The following is a 21,069-nucleotide window of genomic DNA, read 5'->3' as shown; positions in this document are numbered from 1 at the left end:
AACAACGGCAGGCAATCCAACTTGGAAGTCTTGCAGCACTGCATTATTCAAAGCGTCTGGAGTCAGACCTAAAGAGCCATTTACTGAAGGGTCAGGTTTTTCCACAGAGCAAAGGACAGATGATGAGCAGCCTCATTCATCTCCCATGGAGATATTAAATGTCTTCAAAATCCTCTTGCTGAAACAATATCTGAACTGGTCTAAGTGATTACGTGAATTAGAGACGAAAAAAAGCTGTTTCCTTGACTTTGTCAATTTCTAATGAATTGCTGCCCCATATAGCTATTGGAAGCAGCCGAAACTCATGCTCTGTTCAACTATAAGATTTTAGGTTTCAGTGAGTCAATACTCATTTTGCCAATTGGATTTGCTTAAGGCAGAATATGGGAATCAGTTTCACCCACACACCCCCCAACACACACACTGTCCCACTCAGGATGAATCTCAATTAGAAATAACTTTTATAGGTCAAGTACATTTAAGATGCAGGAAAAATTCAAGAACTGCAAGGCTATTTAATCTGGGAACAAGATGTATCATAGGGCACTGCCTTGCAGGAGTACTTTGCATTTATGACAGAGAACAGTAAGTAACAGAAATTCACACTGGAAATGAAATACATGCTTATTCAGTAAGCATTTACAGTGATGAAGACACTCAACAAGTTTCTCACTGCGGAGAACAAATGCCAGGAGCCTTTGCTTCCTCTCCTGTCTGATTCTGGCTGTTTCCTGTTGCATCTTCTTGGTAAATAAGGCTCTAATCAGGCTTAGAGTCGACACAGATGGAGAACTTAATGCAAGCAAACATACTGGAAATGGATTTTTTAAAGCTGTCATAAAGTTTCTGAGGTTGCTTTTTACATACTAGAAATCAGCCCTGGATATTTAAATATCCACGCGCGGTTCATCCAATTTTTCTCTCGCTTTTGCATTTAACATGCTCAGAACAAAAGAATTCATGAAAGAGTCTGACCAGTATGGGTAGTATTATGTAAAGGCAACACATAGGAGACAAGAATCTATCCCTGGTCTGAACCCAACCTCAGCTTCCCCCTATGTACATAAGGGTCCGTGGAAACAATGGTCAGAGGGGGAGTCCCCATTGCCTTTCCCGTAGTTGGGATTCCAGATCCCCACTCACATAGGATTTCAGTGCATACTCTCTCCTGTCCCACCCATCCTTCCCAACTTCCGGAAGGCCTTCTTCCCTGCAGCAGCAATTTCTAGATTTTAGATTTCATGGACCAGCAAATTTTCATAAAATAGATTTGAGCAAGTAACCACAATTCACCAATTCCTTATTTTGCACACTAAGAACATTATAAAGGGAGAGACAAGTAACGATCAACTACCATTCCATAACTAAAAGTGTATTTCAGCAGAAAAAAAGAATGGGAACATAAAATCTGTAAACGAGAGTCCTTCACCGTGGAAAAACTTAACTTCACGAAGAAGCTGCTACTCTGTCCTGATCTTTCTCGTTTCACTGTCCTCTGAAAATCATGCCACCACACACTAGAAAGAATATATCTCCTGCCACCTTCTCCCTTGAGGCTCCTCCTTTTTGCCTTCCCTTATCTTTTCTCTATCCCAGAAAATTATTCCAGAAGTATTGAAAACACTAGGACCACCTGAGCATCTCCTCCACCTCCTTCTCTTAAGCCCCATTCAGGCTGACAGAGCAGTAAACCCTCCATCAGGACAGGTTGGTTCTGCAGGTACGATAAGCCCTCCTCTTGTTCCATCCTCAGTACAGTGCTGAGGAAGGCACAGTTCCACTCATATTTCAGATGACAATGTGGGAGGCTCAAGGACATTGCCCATGGCTGGCCCAGGCTGCACTGCTAGCTAGTGGCAGAGAGGAGGACTGAAGGGAGATGGTGACAACTGGCCAAGTCGCTACTTCCATTACTGAGCCTATGCAGAAGCAACGACTGCGAAGAAATGGGGAATAGTCAGATGAAATTTCTTCCATCCATGTACAACAAAAATTTATCCATAAAGTGATTTCATTTGCACCTAAAAAAAAACCCAACAGAACACAGCATTTCCAATAAGCAAAAACAAGACAGGTGTTAAAGAGGTGATAGCAGTGGTTCTCAATCAAGGTTGATGTTGCCCTTCAGGGGACACAGGCCATGCGTGAACACAATGTTGGATATTACCACTGGGGAGAAGAGGAGGGGGCTACTGGCTTCTAGTAGGTAGAGGCCAGGGATGCTGCTAAATATCCTATGATGCACAGGTCAGCCCCCACAGCAAAGAATTATCCAGTCCATGATATCAATAGTGCCTAGCTTGAGAAACTCTGAGATAAAAAACAACTGTCTCTTCCTCCTTCAATCACCACAGTCTTAAGTCAAAGCTGCTACATAAACTACTAACAAACTACGTAAACAAAGAATCCTATTAATTCATGGGCAGTGCTGGCATTTTTTTAATGCAATCATTTCCCACTTTGGTAAATAGTACCTATGGCAAAAGGAACCACAGAGAATAATTTTTAATTTAGAAAAAACATAAATATCTAAAGGAGCATAGACCTAATTCCAATTATTTCCAGATGATTTTAAAAAACTGATTAGTATTTATGCAACTATAAGAAAGCTTTTTTAAATACAGCTTTTTAGATAGGTACATCACGCCCAGGCCCCTGAACATTCCAGCTGTCAAAATAAAGGTCTAATAAAAACCCAGGTTGCTGAACGAGGTGAGCTGATAGCCAACAGCAGGGGCAGAAAGGGCCTCCCTCTATTACAGAGTCTTATAATTGGTCCATGCTGCAGTGTCCTAGCTATTCTGACTGCTTCCTCTATGATACAGTGAAAAAGGATCTTCTGAACTTTGCCTCAAATATGAAAATCACAAAAATAGTATATTAGATTATTTCACAGCAAAGGTAATATACCAAATGAGATTTCTAGAAAAAGAATTAGCACAAGAAAATGGGGAGGATGTGATTAACCACACTGTATTTTAGATGTTTGCTTGCATGTCACTCATGTATAATGAGAGATTAACACAGTGCTGAAATTCGTTGAATGAAAGAAGGAATGCATAGCGTTTACTGCATATGGTGAGAAAGAAAGAACACTGAGAACATTAGAAACACAAAAAGGAACAGGAGTATGAAATAAACCCAGGTAACAGCTCGGCACAAAAAAGGCATGTTGCCAGTGGAAACAGCACTCCTAAGGACCCAATGCTATTTTCAAAGACATTAAGATTCTACCAACGAGATTTCTGAACCAAAAAGGATTATGTTCACAAAGAAGGGACATGATTAATATCTGAGCAGGAATACAAATAGGGGAAATACCAGGCAAGGGATAAGGTGGGGAACGTTTCTAAATCTGCAGGTGGCAATGCAAAGACAGTCTCAATAAAAATCATGGAAACACTTAACTCCAGATGGTGGTAAAGAATGTGTGATTTAATTTGAGGCAAATGAAGGAAGGTGGAAAAAGATTACACAGGGCAAACTCTGCCTCAGATAACAGTTTTGAAAATGTTCAGAACTGAAAAATGCTTAGAATAGAGGTGAGGAAGATATCTCTTTCAACAAGGAACTCAATGGAGTAACGTCGCAAAATTATTATAAGAAAAGGGAGAAGCTATCATAATACTCTCCCTCATCGCAGAGACTTTTCACATGGGAGACACCATCCAAAGAAGCTGATAATTAACACATTAATTTTCATATGGAACCAAAGTAAAGGTAGAAAATAAAAGTATATAAAAGTATACAAATTAAAAGTATATAAATAAAAAGAATGGGAAAGTAGCAGTTCCTGGAATTTGGAGATGATAATGATAAAAAGAAACTCCTAGGAAATGGGTCCAGAGCAGGTGTACAAACCTCCCTTAGTGCCTTCACACATGCTGTCTTTGGGTCTCAAACTCAGCTGTCTGAGCAATGGGCAGCTAACGTACAAAAGTGTGCCAGCCTAGAGGGAAGACAGAAGAATGGCAGGACTGTGGCACATTGGAATTGTTGGTGCCAACTAAATGCATTTAAATTTAAGAATATTTTCTAAAGAGACTACTAAAAGATACATGAGTGGGTCATGCCAAACACTGCATGGACCACCAGTTCGTAACTCCAAATCCTTCTTATGCTTCAAAGCTCTAGTCTAGTTGTTCTCAGTAAAGGGCAATTTTACCTCCCAGGGGCTCGTTTGTCAACGTCTAGAGACATTTTTTGTTGCCACAATTTGGGGGGTGAGGGGCAAGTATGTAACTGGCAGCTACTGGGTAGAGACCAGGGATGATGTTAAATACCCTACAATGCACAGCACAGACCCTGGAAAACAAGAATAATTATCCGGCCCAAAAGGTCAATAGTGCTAAGACTGACACAATCAGCTCTAGTCTCATGTCATTCAAAAAGGCTCCACCATCACCCCTCGTCCTCCCTGATTTGCTGCTTGTCCAAATCTGCACCGCACAGATTCAGACTACATGTAACTGCCGGTAAAATTCACGTGTTCGTCTTGGGTCTCCCTCACTAGGTTCTGAGTACCCTGTTGTCTCTCTCCTTCTCCTAGAGCTATGTACACAGAAAGTGTTCAGTCCTTGGTTAAGACCAAGAATGGGTCGACTGGGAAGGGGTGTCACAAATATTATTAGAGCTATGAAATTAAATAGAAAAGAAAAACAGCTAGAGCATAACCTCAATTGATTCTACCAACAGAAAACCTCAAACATATAGCAATTTCAATAGTGTACTTTTAGGAGAAAAAAGAACGATCAAATCTACTCCCATTTTCTGCAGAGTTTACATATACTGTCCCAAAGGCCACTGCCTCCTCTAGGATGTTAGGTCCTGTCCCCTGCCCCTTCTTAAAAATCTCACTCCTGCAATGATTTCCTTTCTCCCCAGCATCTCCAGTTTCTGTCTTCTGAGTTATTTCTGTCAGCATACAAGAATGCTGCAGTATCTCCCGTCTTAAAAACCAAACTAGGGGCCGGCCCCACGGCCAAGTGGTTAAGTTCATGCCCTCTGCTTCAGCAGCCCAGGGTTTCTCCGGTTCGAATCCTGGGCGCGGACATGGCACTGTTCATCAGGCCACGCTGAGGAGGCGTCCCACATGCCACAACTAGAAGGACCCACAACTGAAAATACACAACTATGTGCCCAGGGGGCTTTGGGAAGAAAAAAGGAAAAACAACATCTTTTAAAAAAACCCAAACCAAACCAAACTCTCTCTTTTGAATTAGCCCCCTCCAGCTAGGAGAACTGGCTCTTTTCTCCATTCCACTTTACAGAGAAACTCTTAAACAACTTGTCCAAATCCCTATCCCACTTCTGGCTTTCACCCACACTCCAGGCTGCTGCGTTTGCACACTTCACAGACCCTGTTCTTGGAGGCGACCAATGCCATCGGCAATGTTTCCATTCTCCTATGCCTCCACTTCTTGATGCCACCAGTGCGGCTAGAACCTCCTGGAGACACTTTCTTCTCTTGGATTTGGAATACCACATTCCCTGTTCTTTCTCGTGTTTGCACTAGCTGTTCCATCTTGATTTCCTTTACTCTGAATGGTATATGTCCTAGGGTTCTGTCTTGGCTCCTTCTCTTCTTTCTGCTCTTTCCCTAAGTAATCTCATTCAGCCCCATGGGTCTAAATACCCGTGAATATGGCCCACAATGAGAAATATACTTTGTAAAACGTTCATATACATATACGTGTCTCTATGTATGTATGGGTATATACACACATAAAAGTAAAGGTTTCATGAAAAAGTACTTATCTTTACCAAGTTTGAGGTACTCTGATTGCCTCTATTCCGTTTTACTTTTGAGAAAAACAGTGGTTGTAGCCCAATACATTGGTTTCATGGCCTAGTAATGGGTCACAGCTCACAGCCTGTAGCACACTCATTGACAAGATAATGGCTTATAAATGCCTGTCTCCTGCCCTAACCTCACCACCACTGAACCCCAGGACCCAGACATCTGTCTATGTTTCTGATCCACTTGGATGTCGGATTCACTTGCATGGACATTTCACAATTAACGTGTCTGAGAAGGGACCTTGATTCCAGGGTTCAAGGCCCACTCACTCCTACCTCAGTATCCACATCTTAACAAACGGCCCCTCTGTCTATCCAACTGCCCAGGCCAAAAATACAGGGGTCAATTTTTGCCTCCTCCCTTTTCCTTTCCTTCTTCAGCAGAGGTCAACATTATAGCCTGTGGACCAAATAATGTTTTCTCGGAACACAACCAATCCATTTGCTCAGCTATCGTCTGCTACACGGGCAGAGGAGAGTGGTGGTGGCAGAGACCAATATGGCCCACAAAGCTAAAATATTTACCATCTGGCCCTTTTCAGAAAGAGTTTGCTCACACCTATTCTGCAGTCAACCTAACGAGTCCTGTTGACTCTCCTAAACACATCCCAAATCCCCCTGACTTTCCTCCATCTCCACTGTTATCACTCTAGTCCGAAATGCCAACACCACTCTCAGTCTACTACAACAGCCCTAATAGGTCTTCCCACTTCACATCTGCTCCTCTAAAATATATTCTTCAAACATATGATTGTCTTAAAATATCAATGAGATCTTGTCTCGTCGCTGCTTAAAACTGGATCTCACACTGAAAATGAAATTTGAACTACTGATCCTGGTCTCGAGTCTCTGAACTCCATCACCACTCTCCTTCTTCATCTTTTGTCACTCGCAATGGCCTTTGTTCTATTTCTTTCTCAGGGTCTTTGCATTTACTGTGTCTTCTTCACTTCCGCTCACTTCACCTGGTTTTATTTTCTTCCTAGCACTTCTCTCTGGCTGATAGCTTCTTGTTCACCTGTTTATTTCTGCCCTTCCTGAACTCCTTCCTCTAGAATAAAAGTTTCATGAGATCAGGGGCTTGGTGGTTTTCTTTGCAGATGATTCTGCTCCATTTCCAAGTACCTGGACAATGCCTTGCACACAACGGTAACGAATTTGTCCCCCCTCAAAAAGGGAAAACAAAGCAACTGTTTTACATTCAAATTCAGCCCTGTAAGTAGCACAGAATGATAATTCCACAGCCTGCTAGCCAGGCCAATAATTCTAACTTGAAATTCCTACACTCATCCAGAAAGGAGAGAGGATGTCACCACTCCTTAATGAGAATTATAAGTCACACACATATTTATAGTAAATAATGCACAAAAGCAAATAATTTGGTGCGTTAACTTTACCTTTAAGGAGCATAAGACATTCCCTTACAGAAAAAAAAAAAGGCAGAAGTTTTAGGTGTGCCAACCACTTGGCATTATGAATATAACAGGAATATACCTCAAACTGTCCAATCTAGTCTAAAACTGCATATAAATGTTAGAAAAAGTAAGTGCAGCCTGCTCAGGTTTGAAAATGATAAAACCAAAAATCCCTTAAAAATTTTTAAGAGAAAAACCAGAGTTCCTTAAGATGCTGAAGGTGAGGGATAATTTTTATCCATGATATAATGGAAGACGGAACCAAAATAGAGACATTTTTATATTTATCTCATCTCTTGCTATAAGTCATCTCAAATACAAATATGCCCTAACAGTCTATAAAGAATTCTCAAATAAAATCTTTGGAAACTTTAAACCAAGGCAATAAACCAAAATAGCAACTTAAAACTGCATTAATAATAAAGGCCAGAAGGCTCCTTACTAGCAAATGCGAATACCGTCCTATTTAGCACCGTGTAAGTGCTAGAAGTTTGCTAATTTTAACTTGAACAACTTGTAACAGCTAGAAGATATGAAGCAGCACACTGGACTTGACAAGGGGACTTGATTTGCAAAATTATTAGAAAAACTAAGCAGCATAGGTAAGCAGGGAGGTCAACTAGTTTGAGAAACCGAATCAGATAAATATGCCAAGAGACTTCAACATCTTCCTTTTTGAACAGAGCTCTGACCAACTGTAAGTTGCTGACAGCTCATGTGGCAGATTATACATTATTTTATGTATTAGAATGAAAGGTGAATTTTTCTTGTGTTTTAAAGTTTCTTGTCCTTTTTGGATTAAAGAGACTTTACCCTAATAAAATACTTCAAGTTAAGCTCCTTAAACATCAGTCCAATGCAAAAGATGAGCTCCTTCCTGGCCAGGTGGAGGCCCTGGGACCTGTTAACCCCTGATGAGGCCGTCCCACGGTGGGGACAGAGCAGACTGCCTCAAGGGCTAATACGTTACAAGTCTTTTAAGTTCTCTGAGTCTCAATTCCTTGTGATCCCCTAACATCTAGTTAATACGCATAAAGAGCTTAGAGCAGTGCCTACACATGGAAAGAATTCCACAAATAGGACCTATTATTATTATCTGTATAAAAAGAAATCCATTCACCATGAAGTTGCCTTCCATTCCATATTCTTCTTCTATTCAAAGGCATAAAACTAAGAGAAAGAGTAAAATAAAGGCTATTCAACATCTCACTCGCGAGGGTAAAATGATCACAATCTCCAGAGCAGCGCTGTGCAACAGGACTTTCTCGTAGGATGGAAATGTTCTCTAGCTGCACTGTCCAGTATGGTAGCCACTAGCCACATGTGGCTACTGAGCACTGTAAATGGGGTCAGTTGCATCAAGGAACTGAATTTGAATTTGTATTTAATTTTAATTAATTAAATAGCCACATGTGGCTAGTAGCTACTGTACTGGACGCTGGAGAACATGCTTAATTGGACCGATATGATTCACTGACATGATTCCCCAGTATCTTGGCCTCTAGACATGCTCATCAAGGCATTTCCCCATGATCTGGAGCAGTCGGCGACACAGAGCGTGGGCTTTGCAGGCAAACAGCCCTAGGTTGGGATTCAGGCTCTGTCACTTTTTTACTTTGTGATTTTGAGATGGTCAATCTCCCAATGCCTTTGTCCTCAGCTATAATGATAGTGCTCACCTCAGAAAGTTCTTTCCAGGATTAGTGTTTATGAAAACAAAGGGCTTGGCATCAACTCCTATTTTTCATTCTACATATATGATTTTCTGAATTCCTACAACGCACCAGCCACGACCTGAAATGGTGGGAATAAAGCAATGGTTGAGACCAAGGCCCTGCTCTCATGGAGATCACAAATAAGTATCAGTGCCTGGATGGAGAAGGACAGAGCAGAAAGTGATAGCAGTGGATCTACTTTATTTCCTGTGGAGTGGTCAGAGCAGGCTTCTTGGAGGAAAGGACTTTTGAGAAGCCTGAAGGACACAGACAGACAGCCCTGTGGCTATCTGGGAGAAGAAAAATACAGACAGAGAGAAAGAATGAGTGCAAGGCCCTGATGCAGGACTTCAGAATTTACTCTGAATGATGGGAAGCCATTTTGACACGAGGAGTGACTTGATCCAATTGACTTTAAATCACTCTAGTGGGAGAATGGACTGTAGGAAGCATTTAGACCTGTTGCAAGGCCACTGCAAGGCCAGGAGCCATATGATGGATGGCAGGGGGCTGGGCAAGAGGTGGGAGGTAGACGGAGCCTGGGCATACTGAGAAGGGAGAGCCGATGAATTTGCTGATGTGAATATACAGAACTCCATCACTATTAGGATATCACTCTGCAAGCAACCTGAATTCCTGTTCGGAGGCCCTGCTGCTCAATTTGAGAGATTCTGGCAGTCAAACGCTTAAGTGGTGCAATTTGCAATTCATTCTCCAGTCCAAGACCAGAGGGCAAAAAGAAGAGGGGCGCCTGATCACCCGGGTTTAACTCTCTGGTGCACAGCTCACCACGGTCCTAATTATGGTTTTGCATCATTTCAGAAGGAAAAAAAGCACACAGAAAGAAGATCTAATGCTAATGATGGGCTTGCATGATGAGATTAGATATTGCTCTCCCTATTTGGATCGATGATGATTTAATAAACTAAATACCATTAGTAAATTTTGATGAAAATTAAGTGGCATCAATTTGCCCATGGACTTCAGACCTTATTCATTGCTTCACAAGTAAGATATACTCCTCGACAGTTATGGTATTGGAGTTTCATATCCATAAGCCAAGAAGCTGCATAGCATAGCGGTTAAGAGCCCAGTCTCTGGAACTGGAATTCTCAGGTTCAAATCCTGGCTTCACCACTAACCAGCTGTGTGATTCTGGGCAAGTCACTGAACTTCTCCAGGCCTCAGCATCCCCTTCTCTAACAGGGAACTAAGATATTACTTACCTCAGAGGGCTCTTTTGATTATGATATATAAAGCGTTTAGAATCAACTATGCCTGGAGCATTGTGGAAGTGTTTATTTTTATTACAAGTGGCTTAAGCAAGGAAGAGTAAAATATGCTTTCCCAGCCAAACCAGAAATTTCCCTTTTGCTTTATTCTAAGCAAATTTAGCTGTGGAGTTTCAACAACTAAAACAAAAACAATTTCTTCAATTTTTTTCGTAGCATAGGGACTAACAATCACTGCCTTCATTCCCCAGAGGATCTACTGAGAATCATAGCGCCAAGTGGTAAACTGGTAGCTGCGCCAACGCAGCCACAAAGGGGTGTTGAGAGGTTCTATCTACGTGTGTGTGTGTGTGGTGGGGTGTTGCTTGTACTATGGTGAAAAACCTGGCACACAGTAAGTACTCAATCCCTGATAGTAGTAACATTATCATTACCATCACCACCACCATTGTCATATCTAATTTTTGCCTTTTAACATCTCTTTATCATCTTTCTAAAGTTATGAAATATGACTATAAAGCCAGAGGATTAATTTTCTATTGCGACTTGTGAAGCACGTTTAACTTATTCAGCGAGTACCTACTAAGACTTTACCACATGCCAGGTTCCCCGGGAGGGACCAGAGATACAAGCATAAAAGTTGGACCAAGTCTTGCCCTCCAGGAATCCTAACATTTCATTACGATACAATCAGATCCTGAAATTACTTAGTGACCTGACAAAAGCATTCAGTAGACAGTTTGTGCAAACTGGAAAGCAAAACATCAGTCTGTTACTGTTGTGATTAGCAGAAGCCATGAGGAGATGGTGCTCAAAGTGGGCATCTCCAAGATCAAGTGCTCCCTTCGATTCTCCTTATGTGAAGTAGAAAAACGTAGAATTTGGGATCCGAAATGGACCTTAGGGAAGACTGAGAAATCTGTTGCTTATAAAGTAGACTCTAAAAGGAGACTATTACTCAGAAATGAAAATAACTATTTAGTTTTATAAATTTATTTTCCCCCAAGTTACATATCATATAATCAAAATTAGAAGAGTTCACGAGGTCAGGAGCCTAACATTGGTTGCAACTCTGACCGCACATCAGAATCACCAGTGGAGCGTAAAAGAAAAAAAAAAAATAGATGCCTGGCAGTCATGCACTGAAATTAAGACACTGTTGGTCCAGGCTAGACCTTTTTTTTTTTTTTTAAAATAAAAAGCTACTCCTACCCAGTTGCTTCTGATATTAGTCAGTGTCAGTAAAATATCACTGATTTATCATATGACTACTTCTATGTCAGGAATTAGCATAAATGCTACCTTATTTCATCTACATCACGCACATGCAAAGTAAGCATTATTATTCCCATTTTTTCAGATAACTCGCCTAAGGTCACAGTAAAGGCAGGAGCTGGCACTTAAACTTGTGTCATCTGGCTCTAGAATCTTCTGGTCTTTCCTCTACACATCAATGAGGTCATTCTTTTTTTTTTTTTGAGGAAGATTAGCCCTGAGCTAACATCTGCTGCCAATCCTCCTCTTTTTGCTGAGGAAGACTGGCCCTGAGCTAACATCCATCCCCATCTTCCTCTACTCTATACGTGGGACTCCTACCACAGCATGGCTTGCCAAGTGGTGCCATGTCCGCACCCGGGTTCAGAACCAGCGAACCCCAGGCTGCCAAAGCAGAACGTGCACACTTAACTGCTGCGTCACCAGGCCGGCCCCCAATGAGGTCATTCTTTGCAGAAAATTAGAGCCAGAAGGAGTCACCCTAAAGATGATCTGGTTCAAAACTTTCATTTTATTTTTTTTGATAAAAAAATGAGTCTCAGGACAAGAGTAGTAACCTGGTCAGAGATACAGGGCAGCTAAGGGCAGAGACTGAACTAGAGGTGGGCTCCCGACATCCCTAGTTCAGTTTTATTTTCAATACACGATTTCTGTCAAAAGCAAAACACACATTCTCCACTTTCATAAAGTACTGCTGCATCTTCTCTTGAAACGGAGTATTCTAACTCAACCCAAAACTGCATCTTAAGGAGTGTCCCCACCTACTAATTGGTGTGAATTAGCCAAATATATCAAATATTTTACACAGAGGAGCATGCGTAGTTATGCTACATATAATTCCTTTTTTTAAAAGGTAAAAAAAAATCCTTTATGGGACAAATTCTATATCTTTTGTAAATTTTTTTTAAGAAAACTATTTTTTGAAAATAGTGATCACCTTCTCACACGATTTTCCAAACACCTCAAAAAAGTCTCTAGACTCACACTGGCGTCAGGTGACAGGCCATCTGAATGCAAATGCTATGTAAAAAATAAAAAAATAAAAAGCATTCTCCTGACTGGACAGCAGAGGGAGAAGGAGGAAAGGACATGCCACGGGAAGATGCGGATCCAGGAACAGGAAGAAGGCGCTGCCTCTTACAGAACTTCACTGACAGACCAGCAGGCAGGGATATGTTTACGGAAAAGAGACTTGGAAACAAATCAGTAATGGTTCCAGCCGCCAGGGCGCATGGGTGGACACCCCAGCAACTCCAAGCCTGACCCAGGTAACGATCTGACTCCAGAAATTGACAAATGACATTTCAACCTGTTTGATTTCCAGGTTGTGGGGGATGAGGGGTGTTTTCAGACGGGGAGCATGAAAAATGCTAAAAAACAAAATGTACCTGATCTTGAAAAAACAAATATCAAAAATGAGCTTGAGAGATCAAGAACTAAAACAGAACAGAAACACAGTCAGTTCTGCCCCCAAAGGAGAAATGTCAGTTCTTTAAAGCATTGAAGGACTCACCCTTGAGATTGGAATTCTTAAATCAAGAAGAGTGTGGATTTAAGGAGTTTATCAATCTGTTCGCTAGAAGTGATGACAGAAATGAGATGTATTAGAAAGAAGCAGTGAAGTGGCCGTTTACCTTCTCATTTAACCTGGCTGTTGTCTTTGTTGCTTCATCAAATCTTCTCATTTACACCCCATCATACAGGAGGGATGATTAAAATGTCAGCCCCGATTCAAAGAACTGATGTATGGCAGAAACAAATATATTCATACGCTTTCTAGAAAGATTAATAGTAGCTGGTGCTAGCCTGCCAAATGCACATGTACAAACTTTCTATCCTATACATAAATCAAACACAAGGCATATGGTGTATTTTAAAGACTGCTGATGTTACAGTGATTTTAAATTACTCAGGTTCTGGAATAAACTATGTAGATGTTGACTAATGTGGCAATATATTCTGGATCTGCCTATATTAATTTAATGTTATAAAATGTAACATGGCATCAACCAAAAGAAGGTCTTAGAAATTAAGGAGAGAGAATGCAAACACATTTGAAATCAAGGGGTATGTTTCTAGACATCAGCTGTTTGCTAGTTTGGGCAAATTCACTACAATATGGTTCCAGTAATCGTGTAAATTAGTAGATTGTAATGAGACTTTATTTTTTGATTCACTCAAAAGTGAATTAATGGAAAAGAAAAACTCAACACATTGATAAAAGAAATGAAGGAGCAAATAAATGAAGTAGGAGAGAAAGGTGGTTTGGGACTTTCAAATGAGCAGCGGCTGAATCAGAGACGCTCCTGATGTACCCGGAACGACTTAAAAGTTTCCAAGTTGTCAGCCACAAAAACCAGCAATTATGCAAAAATCAGGGTTATTCAGAGTTAAGTTGGGCAGAGCACTGGATTAGAAACCACATAGTTGAGGTGAACTTTTCAGTCCTGCGGGCTGGCACCTTCCTACCTTTCGGGGAAGTGGTAAAAATGAGATGAGAGGTGCGTGCTGGTATGAAAACTGCTTTTTGTGAATTGCTAACTTGTCTATAAGTGCCAGGTATCATTATCATTATCATCATCATCATCCTCATCCTCATCCACATCCTCATCCTTACACTCAAGTAACTTCCTAGTACAGCTCGGTCACTATTTAAAAAACAATTACCTGTACAGTCAAGTGATCTAGGTACAAGAAGAGACTTCAAAATTGTATCGGTGGAAATAACATTTTTAAAAATAAAATCTGCACAATGGCTTTTAGGAATGAATGAACCCTGTTCAAGAAGGGTTGACTGAGCATTTCGATCCACACCATTGCTCTGAATTTTGGATTTCCTTCCAACAACTCCAATCATTTTGATCACAGAACACACAGCTTCATGAGAGCATGAGAACACGGCTGCTATGACATAAACGAGCTCCTCTGTTGCCACAGAACCAAGGAGAGATGAAAGTTTGGTTCCTGATCTCTTTTCAGAGGGTCAGAATATGCCGTGCATGAAACAAATCATGTTGGCAAGGATCAGGGAACAATCAATCTCACACTCATTATGTGAGATGATCCGTCAAGACTAGTCACAAATACATATCCGGGAGCAAGACATTCCAACGTTGTGACAAATGTTTCTCAGTGTGAGGTCCTGGGAGTTCTGGTGGGGCAGGGGGTGGCAGGTGCAGGGAAGGGAAAGAAGGAAGCCAAGTGTCTCAAGATTTAGAATACCTCACTTCCCTGAGACCCATAACCCCTTCATTAAAATGTAGGTATGTTGAGATATGTTTTTTAAGATGACTGTGGAGCTATTTGTTCCTGTCAAGTGTAGATAATCATATACATATTCATTCATTCATACATTCATTCAATACCTATTCATTCATGAATGCCTAGCAGGAGTCAAGTAATGTCTTAAATCCTAGGGTTACAGCTGTCAGCAAGTAGGCACAGGCCCTGGCTCTGTGGATTTTATAATCTAGCGAAAGAGAGAGAGCAACAAAGAAAAATAAATAAATACACAAAACAATGACTTGTGACAATAGTAATAATTGTGCTACCAGCTCTGAAGAAACGGGGTGATGCAGCAGAGCGTACACGGAGGTGTTGGGGGCTATTTAAGATAAGTGATCAGAGAAGCCCCCTCTCAGGAGGAGACTTGAATGAGACTGAGCCAGCCAAGTAAGAGCTGGGAAAAGAGCATCCCAAGCAGAGGGAACAGGAAGTGCAAAGGCCCTGAGACAGGAAAAGGCTAGGAGCGCTGAAGGCACTTCGGAAAAGAAGCCAGGTAGCTAAAGCATAGCAAGGAGAGGAGTGTGAGATGAGGTTGGAAGAGTGGTCGAGAGTCACTCCTTTTCTTTTTTTTTGCACGCACACCGTGCAGCCAGGGTCCGGGAGACTTAAAGGATACAGGTTTAGAAATCTTAATGGTTTGTAAAAGGCAGAATCTGATTTACATTTAAAATTATCACGCTAGCCATGCGTGTGTAACTTAATGTATAAACACAACCCTAAAAAGGCTGGCATTTGGAGAAATCAAAAGGCATTTTGAATGCATTTCCAAATATTTAAACAAAAACGATCTTCAAGGAGTAGACATTTAAAAAGCCCCAAATAGCCATCTGAAGTCCAGTAAGCTAAACAATGGAATGTGGTTTAAAAAATCAAAGAACAAAATAAACCTCGTACCTCCTCGTTGCACCAACAACGTGACCTCACTTCCCTTCGGACATTCAATCAGCATATCCACAACTTGGTTGTGAGTCAGTGCCTGCACGTTCTTCTTATTAACTTCCACTATAAGATCCCCTTCTTTCAGGCCTCGGCACCTTGGACTGTCAACAATCTGTTTCACCCTTTGGCCGCCACCACCAGGACTGTCTGCGATGGTAAAACCAAAGCCCATCGGCCCTTTGACTATATGAACAGTTATGAGTTCCGGCTGAGTGGCTATGGAGGAAGCCAAAGAGACAGTGTCATTGGGGTAACCATGGGAACCATTCGAAGCCACGTCAGCCGGGCTGCTTGGCCTGGCATCCTTCATGCCGTTGACTTTGCCTGTTTTACTACTGTGACTAGCTGGCGAATCATAGGTCTCTTGCCCATTCACAATAATTGGTTCTTTATCCAAAATGGCCACCGAGGTCACTAAACTCGTATTGGGGTCATCTGGGTCAAAAGGCAATGGATAACCTCGGCAGAGTTCAAGGTCCACACTGGCACCAATGGGAATGGACTGAAAGATTTTCACAACTTGCGCATGTGTGTGTCCCAAAACACAGGTGTCGTTCACACTGACAATTACATCTCCTGCAAAAGGTAAGAGTTTGGGGGTTACAAAAAACACAGTATCCAGAAAAGTTATATCCATATTATAATATAAAGTCCTACCAATAGGAAGTTGAACTGCAACTGGATTTGGGGGTAGTATCATAGGGCACAAAGAAACTGCTTCTATTACTTATTTTAACCGCTAATAAGGCATTCTTTTAGCATCTAGTGTCTTCCCTGATAAAGAAAGTATAATGATCATTGAAAGAACACTAGGGCTTTATTCTAAAATAAATTCTCACTGCAGAAATCCGTTTATTCAAATAGATCTACATTTTTAGTAAATTACTACTTTATGTACTCAACAGCACCCTAACAGTTCCCCAAAGTTAAAATGGCCTCAAAGTTTTCAACTATACCAGGGGATACATTTATGTAGCAAAGGAATCTTGCTCATTTCCAAACTTATTAAAGGACATTTATAAAGTTGTGAAATCAAGATGCTGTTTGGTCTTGTTCAGATGCCAGGTAGAAGTCTCACCACACAGGACACGCTAAGGCCATGTGGTGTCTCTACCTGTTTCCATCTTGCCGTCCAACGCGGCGGGACCATCGAGGACCAAGCTCTTGATCTGCAGAAACTCGTCAGGTTCATCCCCTCCAACAACCGTGAAGCCAAAGCCACGACTGCTTTTCCGCAGCTTTGTGTGAATGAACTTGCCTTTCAACTCAGAAGGGTTTCGTGTAAAAAAGGGTTTGCCTGGATTAAAACGAGAAAAGTACAAGGAATGTCAACACGAGTCGAAAGATGAATTAAATAAGAAATGACACAACTTACAGATAACTCTCCAAGTGCCTGAGCTGGGGCATTTGTGCATATAGGTGTCTTAAGAAGGTGCTCTCTTGATTTCAGGAATAAGGGTGATCCTAAGCCCCTGGGTTCAAGGAGGGTGATAAGGTGCATAAAGCCTGTCAGCATGAAGCTCTAAAAGAAAATATAAGCAATGGATGGAATTGGTGTCCATCGGCTGACACACTTCCCTGGCGTCAGTTCATGTAATTTGACAGCAATTGAGCTGCCATGAGATCCTGCATAGAAAATGGAGTGGGTCTGTGTTTTGTGTCTTTTGTTTTGTTATAGTTTATATTTTATAATATGGCCTCCAATGTGGTGCCTTGGGCTTAGCTTCCACTTGTGAAACCAATTCAGCAAAAACTTCAGCTTGTAACCAAACAGAAAACTCATTGTGAAAATACACAGATATTACTAGGAAAACATATTATAGTCACAAAGAATAATTTGATAAAAATGCAGAATCACTACTTTCAGAATTAATAGTCATAACTTTACTTTGAACTGAATTCTAAATTCAACTGATTTTTCCTGTTAATTTGCATCTTTTAACCATCTATGAAATAGCCCAGGCATGTCCACTGCTAAAATTTATTATTTAAAAAAAACTTACGACATGTGTCTTAGGACACTTAAAAAAAACTAAACTAAACTAAATAGTCACTAACAAAAGCCATACAGCACCAAATTCGGCTGTCATTTAAAATAAACAGATAGCCAGCTAGCTAAATAACTTCCAAACATGCTACCAAAGGTTTTATTGTGTTTTCTTGATAACATTCACAAATAAAATTTTGTACACAAACCAAAAATTTTACTTTGGCTTTTATTAAGTGGGCACTTCTCTGTAATTGAGAAACTCACTAGAATCTCTCCAGTTATCCTAAATACCGTACATAATTCATGCTCAGACTCTCAACTCTCCTAATTATATTTCCTATCTCCTGCCCTTGCCATAGCTTCTCCACCTGCCCTATTTCTTTTCTATCAAAAATGTTATAAAAAAAAAAAAATCCAGGAGAAAAAGTCTCCATACCCCCCCTGCACTAGAGCCTGGCACCCAGGAAGGAAAGTTATTTTTGGTTAACTATATCTCAAAGGCTTTTGTAAAAGGTCTCTGGGCACACATACAATTTTTAATTGCATATTTCAAAAATTTCTGACTCTTAAAAAGGCTCTTTTAAATTGCCTAGAGTCACAGGTCTGCTCACCAATCGCCTCCTCTGGTCTAATGCAGTCAGTCCCAAGGCAGGCTGAAAGTCTGACAAACTACAGGCCAGTCACCACGGCTAAAGAAAGGCAAGACCTAGCAGGATTCACCACGCAAAGGCACCAGGCACCAAGCCAAGGCACCAGGACGGTGATGTCAACTGCAGTCGGGGCTTAGGGGGAGACAGCAGCCACAGCAATTATCAGATGGAAAACTGAGGACAGGTGAGACTTTACTTTGGGAGGTGTGTGAATGGTCTACATTCTTGAGGCTGAGGCTGTTAGGAAGTCTGAGGAGCTTCAGGGCAAGCACATCTCAGTTACGCAGAGACATCGACACGCGTCACCTTCTCAGTGAGGTTTCCTTGGCCACCTTTAAAAACTGCAATACCTCCTCCAACATCCCCAATCCCCCTTTCCCACTTTATTTTTGTCACCGTCCAATACAGCAGACATCTGACTTATTCGTTTGCTGTTTTGTCTCATCCTCCCCCATTTCCACACAAGGGGGCGCTGCACTGCACACATCTAGAATGTAAGCCCCACGAGGATTCCTGCTTGCATATGGAGAGAGCAGAATACTGGCCATTTCATTCTTATGGGCTCCAAAAACTTACAACGAATGACTGAACAACAGCCCAAAGAATGAGATTTAACATGTCTTTGAGAAGGCTGGAAAGAGGTGGTTGGGTATTTAAGCTTTTTACCCTTATTACAGGCAAACTGAGAAAATGTGCCTGGCGGTTTATCTGACTAAATTTCTTTAAAGCCATTAGCATATTTGCGCTTAGAATGTTTTCAACTTAACAGAGACACGAGTAGAGCTTTGAAATTACACCAGTGACTTCCTTTTTTAAAGCTTAACTAGGGAGGGAAGATCAGAAGGTTTCCCATTTATGCACATTTTATTACGTTTTATGTATGAGTGGGTCATCAGTTAATGTAGCTATTGAAAAGAACTGCTTGTCTCCCCACAAGCAGTGGAATTGGAGCTCTCTGCTGCAGCCCTGTGGTGCATGTAATTTTCTAAGAGATCCTAGTCAGTTGACAGCTGTCAGATCTGGTTATGTATGAGAATCACTGGAGTAGCTTTTTAAAATGTACAAATTTCTAGGGTCTACCCTAGACTCAATCAATAAGGATTTCCTGGGTTTTGGCCCCAAAAATCTGCTCTTGAACAATCCACAGGTGCTTGTGTCCCTGACAGGTTGGCACTATTCTTAGCACTAGGGTTTAACTACTCAGACCAGTGCTGTACAACAGCATTTTCTGTGACAAAGGAAATGCTCTATATCTGCACTGTCCAATATGGCAGCCACTAGTCACACGTAGTTCTTCAGCCCTTGAAATGGAGCCAGCAGGACTAAAGAACTGAATTTTTAATTGTAATTAATTAAAATGTAAATGGCAACATGTAGCCAGTGGTATCCAGACTGGATGGCACAGACTTAGACTATGCAATGAGGTCCCCCACAAAAAAAAAAACGACAAAAAGGCTTTAGCCAGAAGTTAAACTATTCCTCACGACAACGAAGTTTTTAAATCTGCGCTCTACTGGCTGTGTGGCCTTGGGCAAGTCACTAAACCTCTCTCTGCCTGAGTGTCGCAGGTGTAAACGGAGATAATGATGGTACCAACCTCACATGACAGTTGTAAGGAATAACTGTGACAGATCACACAGGTAAAGGAATTAGCGAGGTGCCTGGCCCATAGTAAGAGTTCAATAAATGGGAGTTGTTGTTCTGAGTGACAGTGGTAGTGCAGCGGGTGTGAAGGAGGGAGAGCTGCAAAGTGTCTCTCTGAGCTTAAGGTGGAAGCTGGGGAGTTTTCCTAATAGCAAAGCTCTTTGTAAATTATCATTTGCTGGGATGAGAAGTACGCTCTTGGTCAGAACGAAGTGTAGTTGAGCGGTAAACTTAGCAAAACTCATAGCAAACAATCTAACCAAGTGAGCTATAGAGCTTCTTCCTGACAGTACTATCAGGAGCGAGATCAAGATACTCCGGCAGCAGGCAGGTAATCGGAGGTGGTGTAAGCAATGATGATAAAGTCCAGGTTAACATTTCCCACAGTCATAGCTTGGAGTCAATGGGCATGGATTCTAAACTGGCTTGCCTGGCACTGATCCTATTCCAAAGACGATGACTGTGTTTGAAAGGTGAGGATCAACACGGAGACTGCACAGGAGAAGGGCTCTAAGAATAATAAGTAGTTCCTGGGAGGGTTCAGGGAGCCTGAAGATTCCCAAAATGCCAGGGGACCCAAGAGGGCTGAAGAAGAAAAGAAAAAAGAAAAAACACCTAGAAAAGGAGGAGACAGAATCTAAGATGAAGCCCCTAATGCAGATAAATACCATCCAGACTCTTAACTCAGTTGGTACACTTAAGGATTTAGTGCTTACGACCTGAACCTTGAAAGCTTTAATTGATTTAATCTCTAAGATAATTCTTTGAGGAAGTTTGGCTGGTTATCATGCCTGCACGTATGCACGTGTACATATGTACTCTGTTTTCACTCAACAGTAAATTTCAGAAGCTAGAACTAAAGGGATTATGTCTAGATTGGGGATCCTACAGGGAAAAAGCAGTCTGCTGCTCCATGGGCTTTAAAATGTAAAGAGGAAACTACTGTTAAATAACTGGGCACTAATTATAAACTGTTAAATTTCTATAAATGAGAAGTATAAGATGGAAAGAGTGAATGTGACAGGGGAATTTAGCAAAACTTCAGATGAGTTGGAGTTAGGAAAATAAGGAGTGAAAGCAAAACGGAGCTGCACACAGAAGGAAGAGCATATGCAAAGGCTCTGA

The 21,069-nt window shown here is 41.3% G+C and overlaps 1 protein-coding gene across 39 annotated transcripts in view; it reads right to left on the bottom strand.

Annotated features, from left to right (window-relative positions):
* The window catches only part of MAGI1 (membrane associated guanylate kinase, WW and PDZ domain containing 1), a 598,403-nt gene that overhangs the window by 53,867 nt on the left and 523,467 nt on the right, over window positions 1–21,069 (bottom strand). For all 39 annotated transcript variants that reach the window (XM_014859300.3, XM_070493532.1, XM_070493531.1 and 36 more), the window contains 2 exons: window positions 16,775–16,957; window positions 15,616–16,236 (listed from right to left, as the gene is read on the bottom strand). In XM_014859300.3, coding sequence (XP_014714786.2) covers window positions 15,616–16,236; window positions 16,775–16,957 — 804 coding nt within the window. The remainder of the gene's footprint in view (window positions 1–15,615; window positions 16,237–16,774; window positions 16,958–21,069) is intronic.

This window comes from Equus asinus, chromosome 21, assembly GCF_041296235.1.
Source record: "Equus asinus isolate D_3611 breed Donkey chromosome 21, EquAss-T2T_v2, whole genome shotgun sequence".
In the NCBI taxonomy this organism is placed as follows: Eukaryota; Metazoa; Chordata; class Mammalia; order Perissodactyla; family Equidae; genus Equus; species Equus asinus.
The sequence above is the reverse complement of the archived record's forward strand: the minus strand, read 5'-3'. Positions and strand labels throughout refer to the sequence as shown.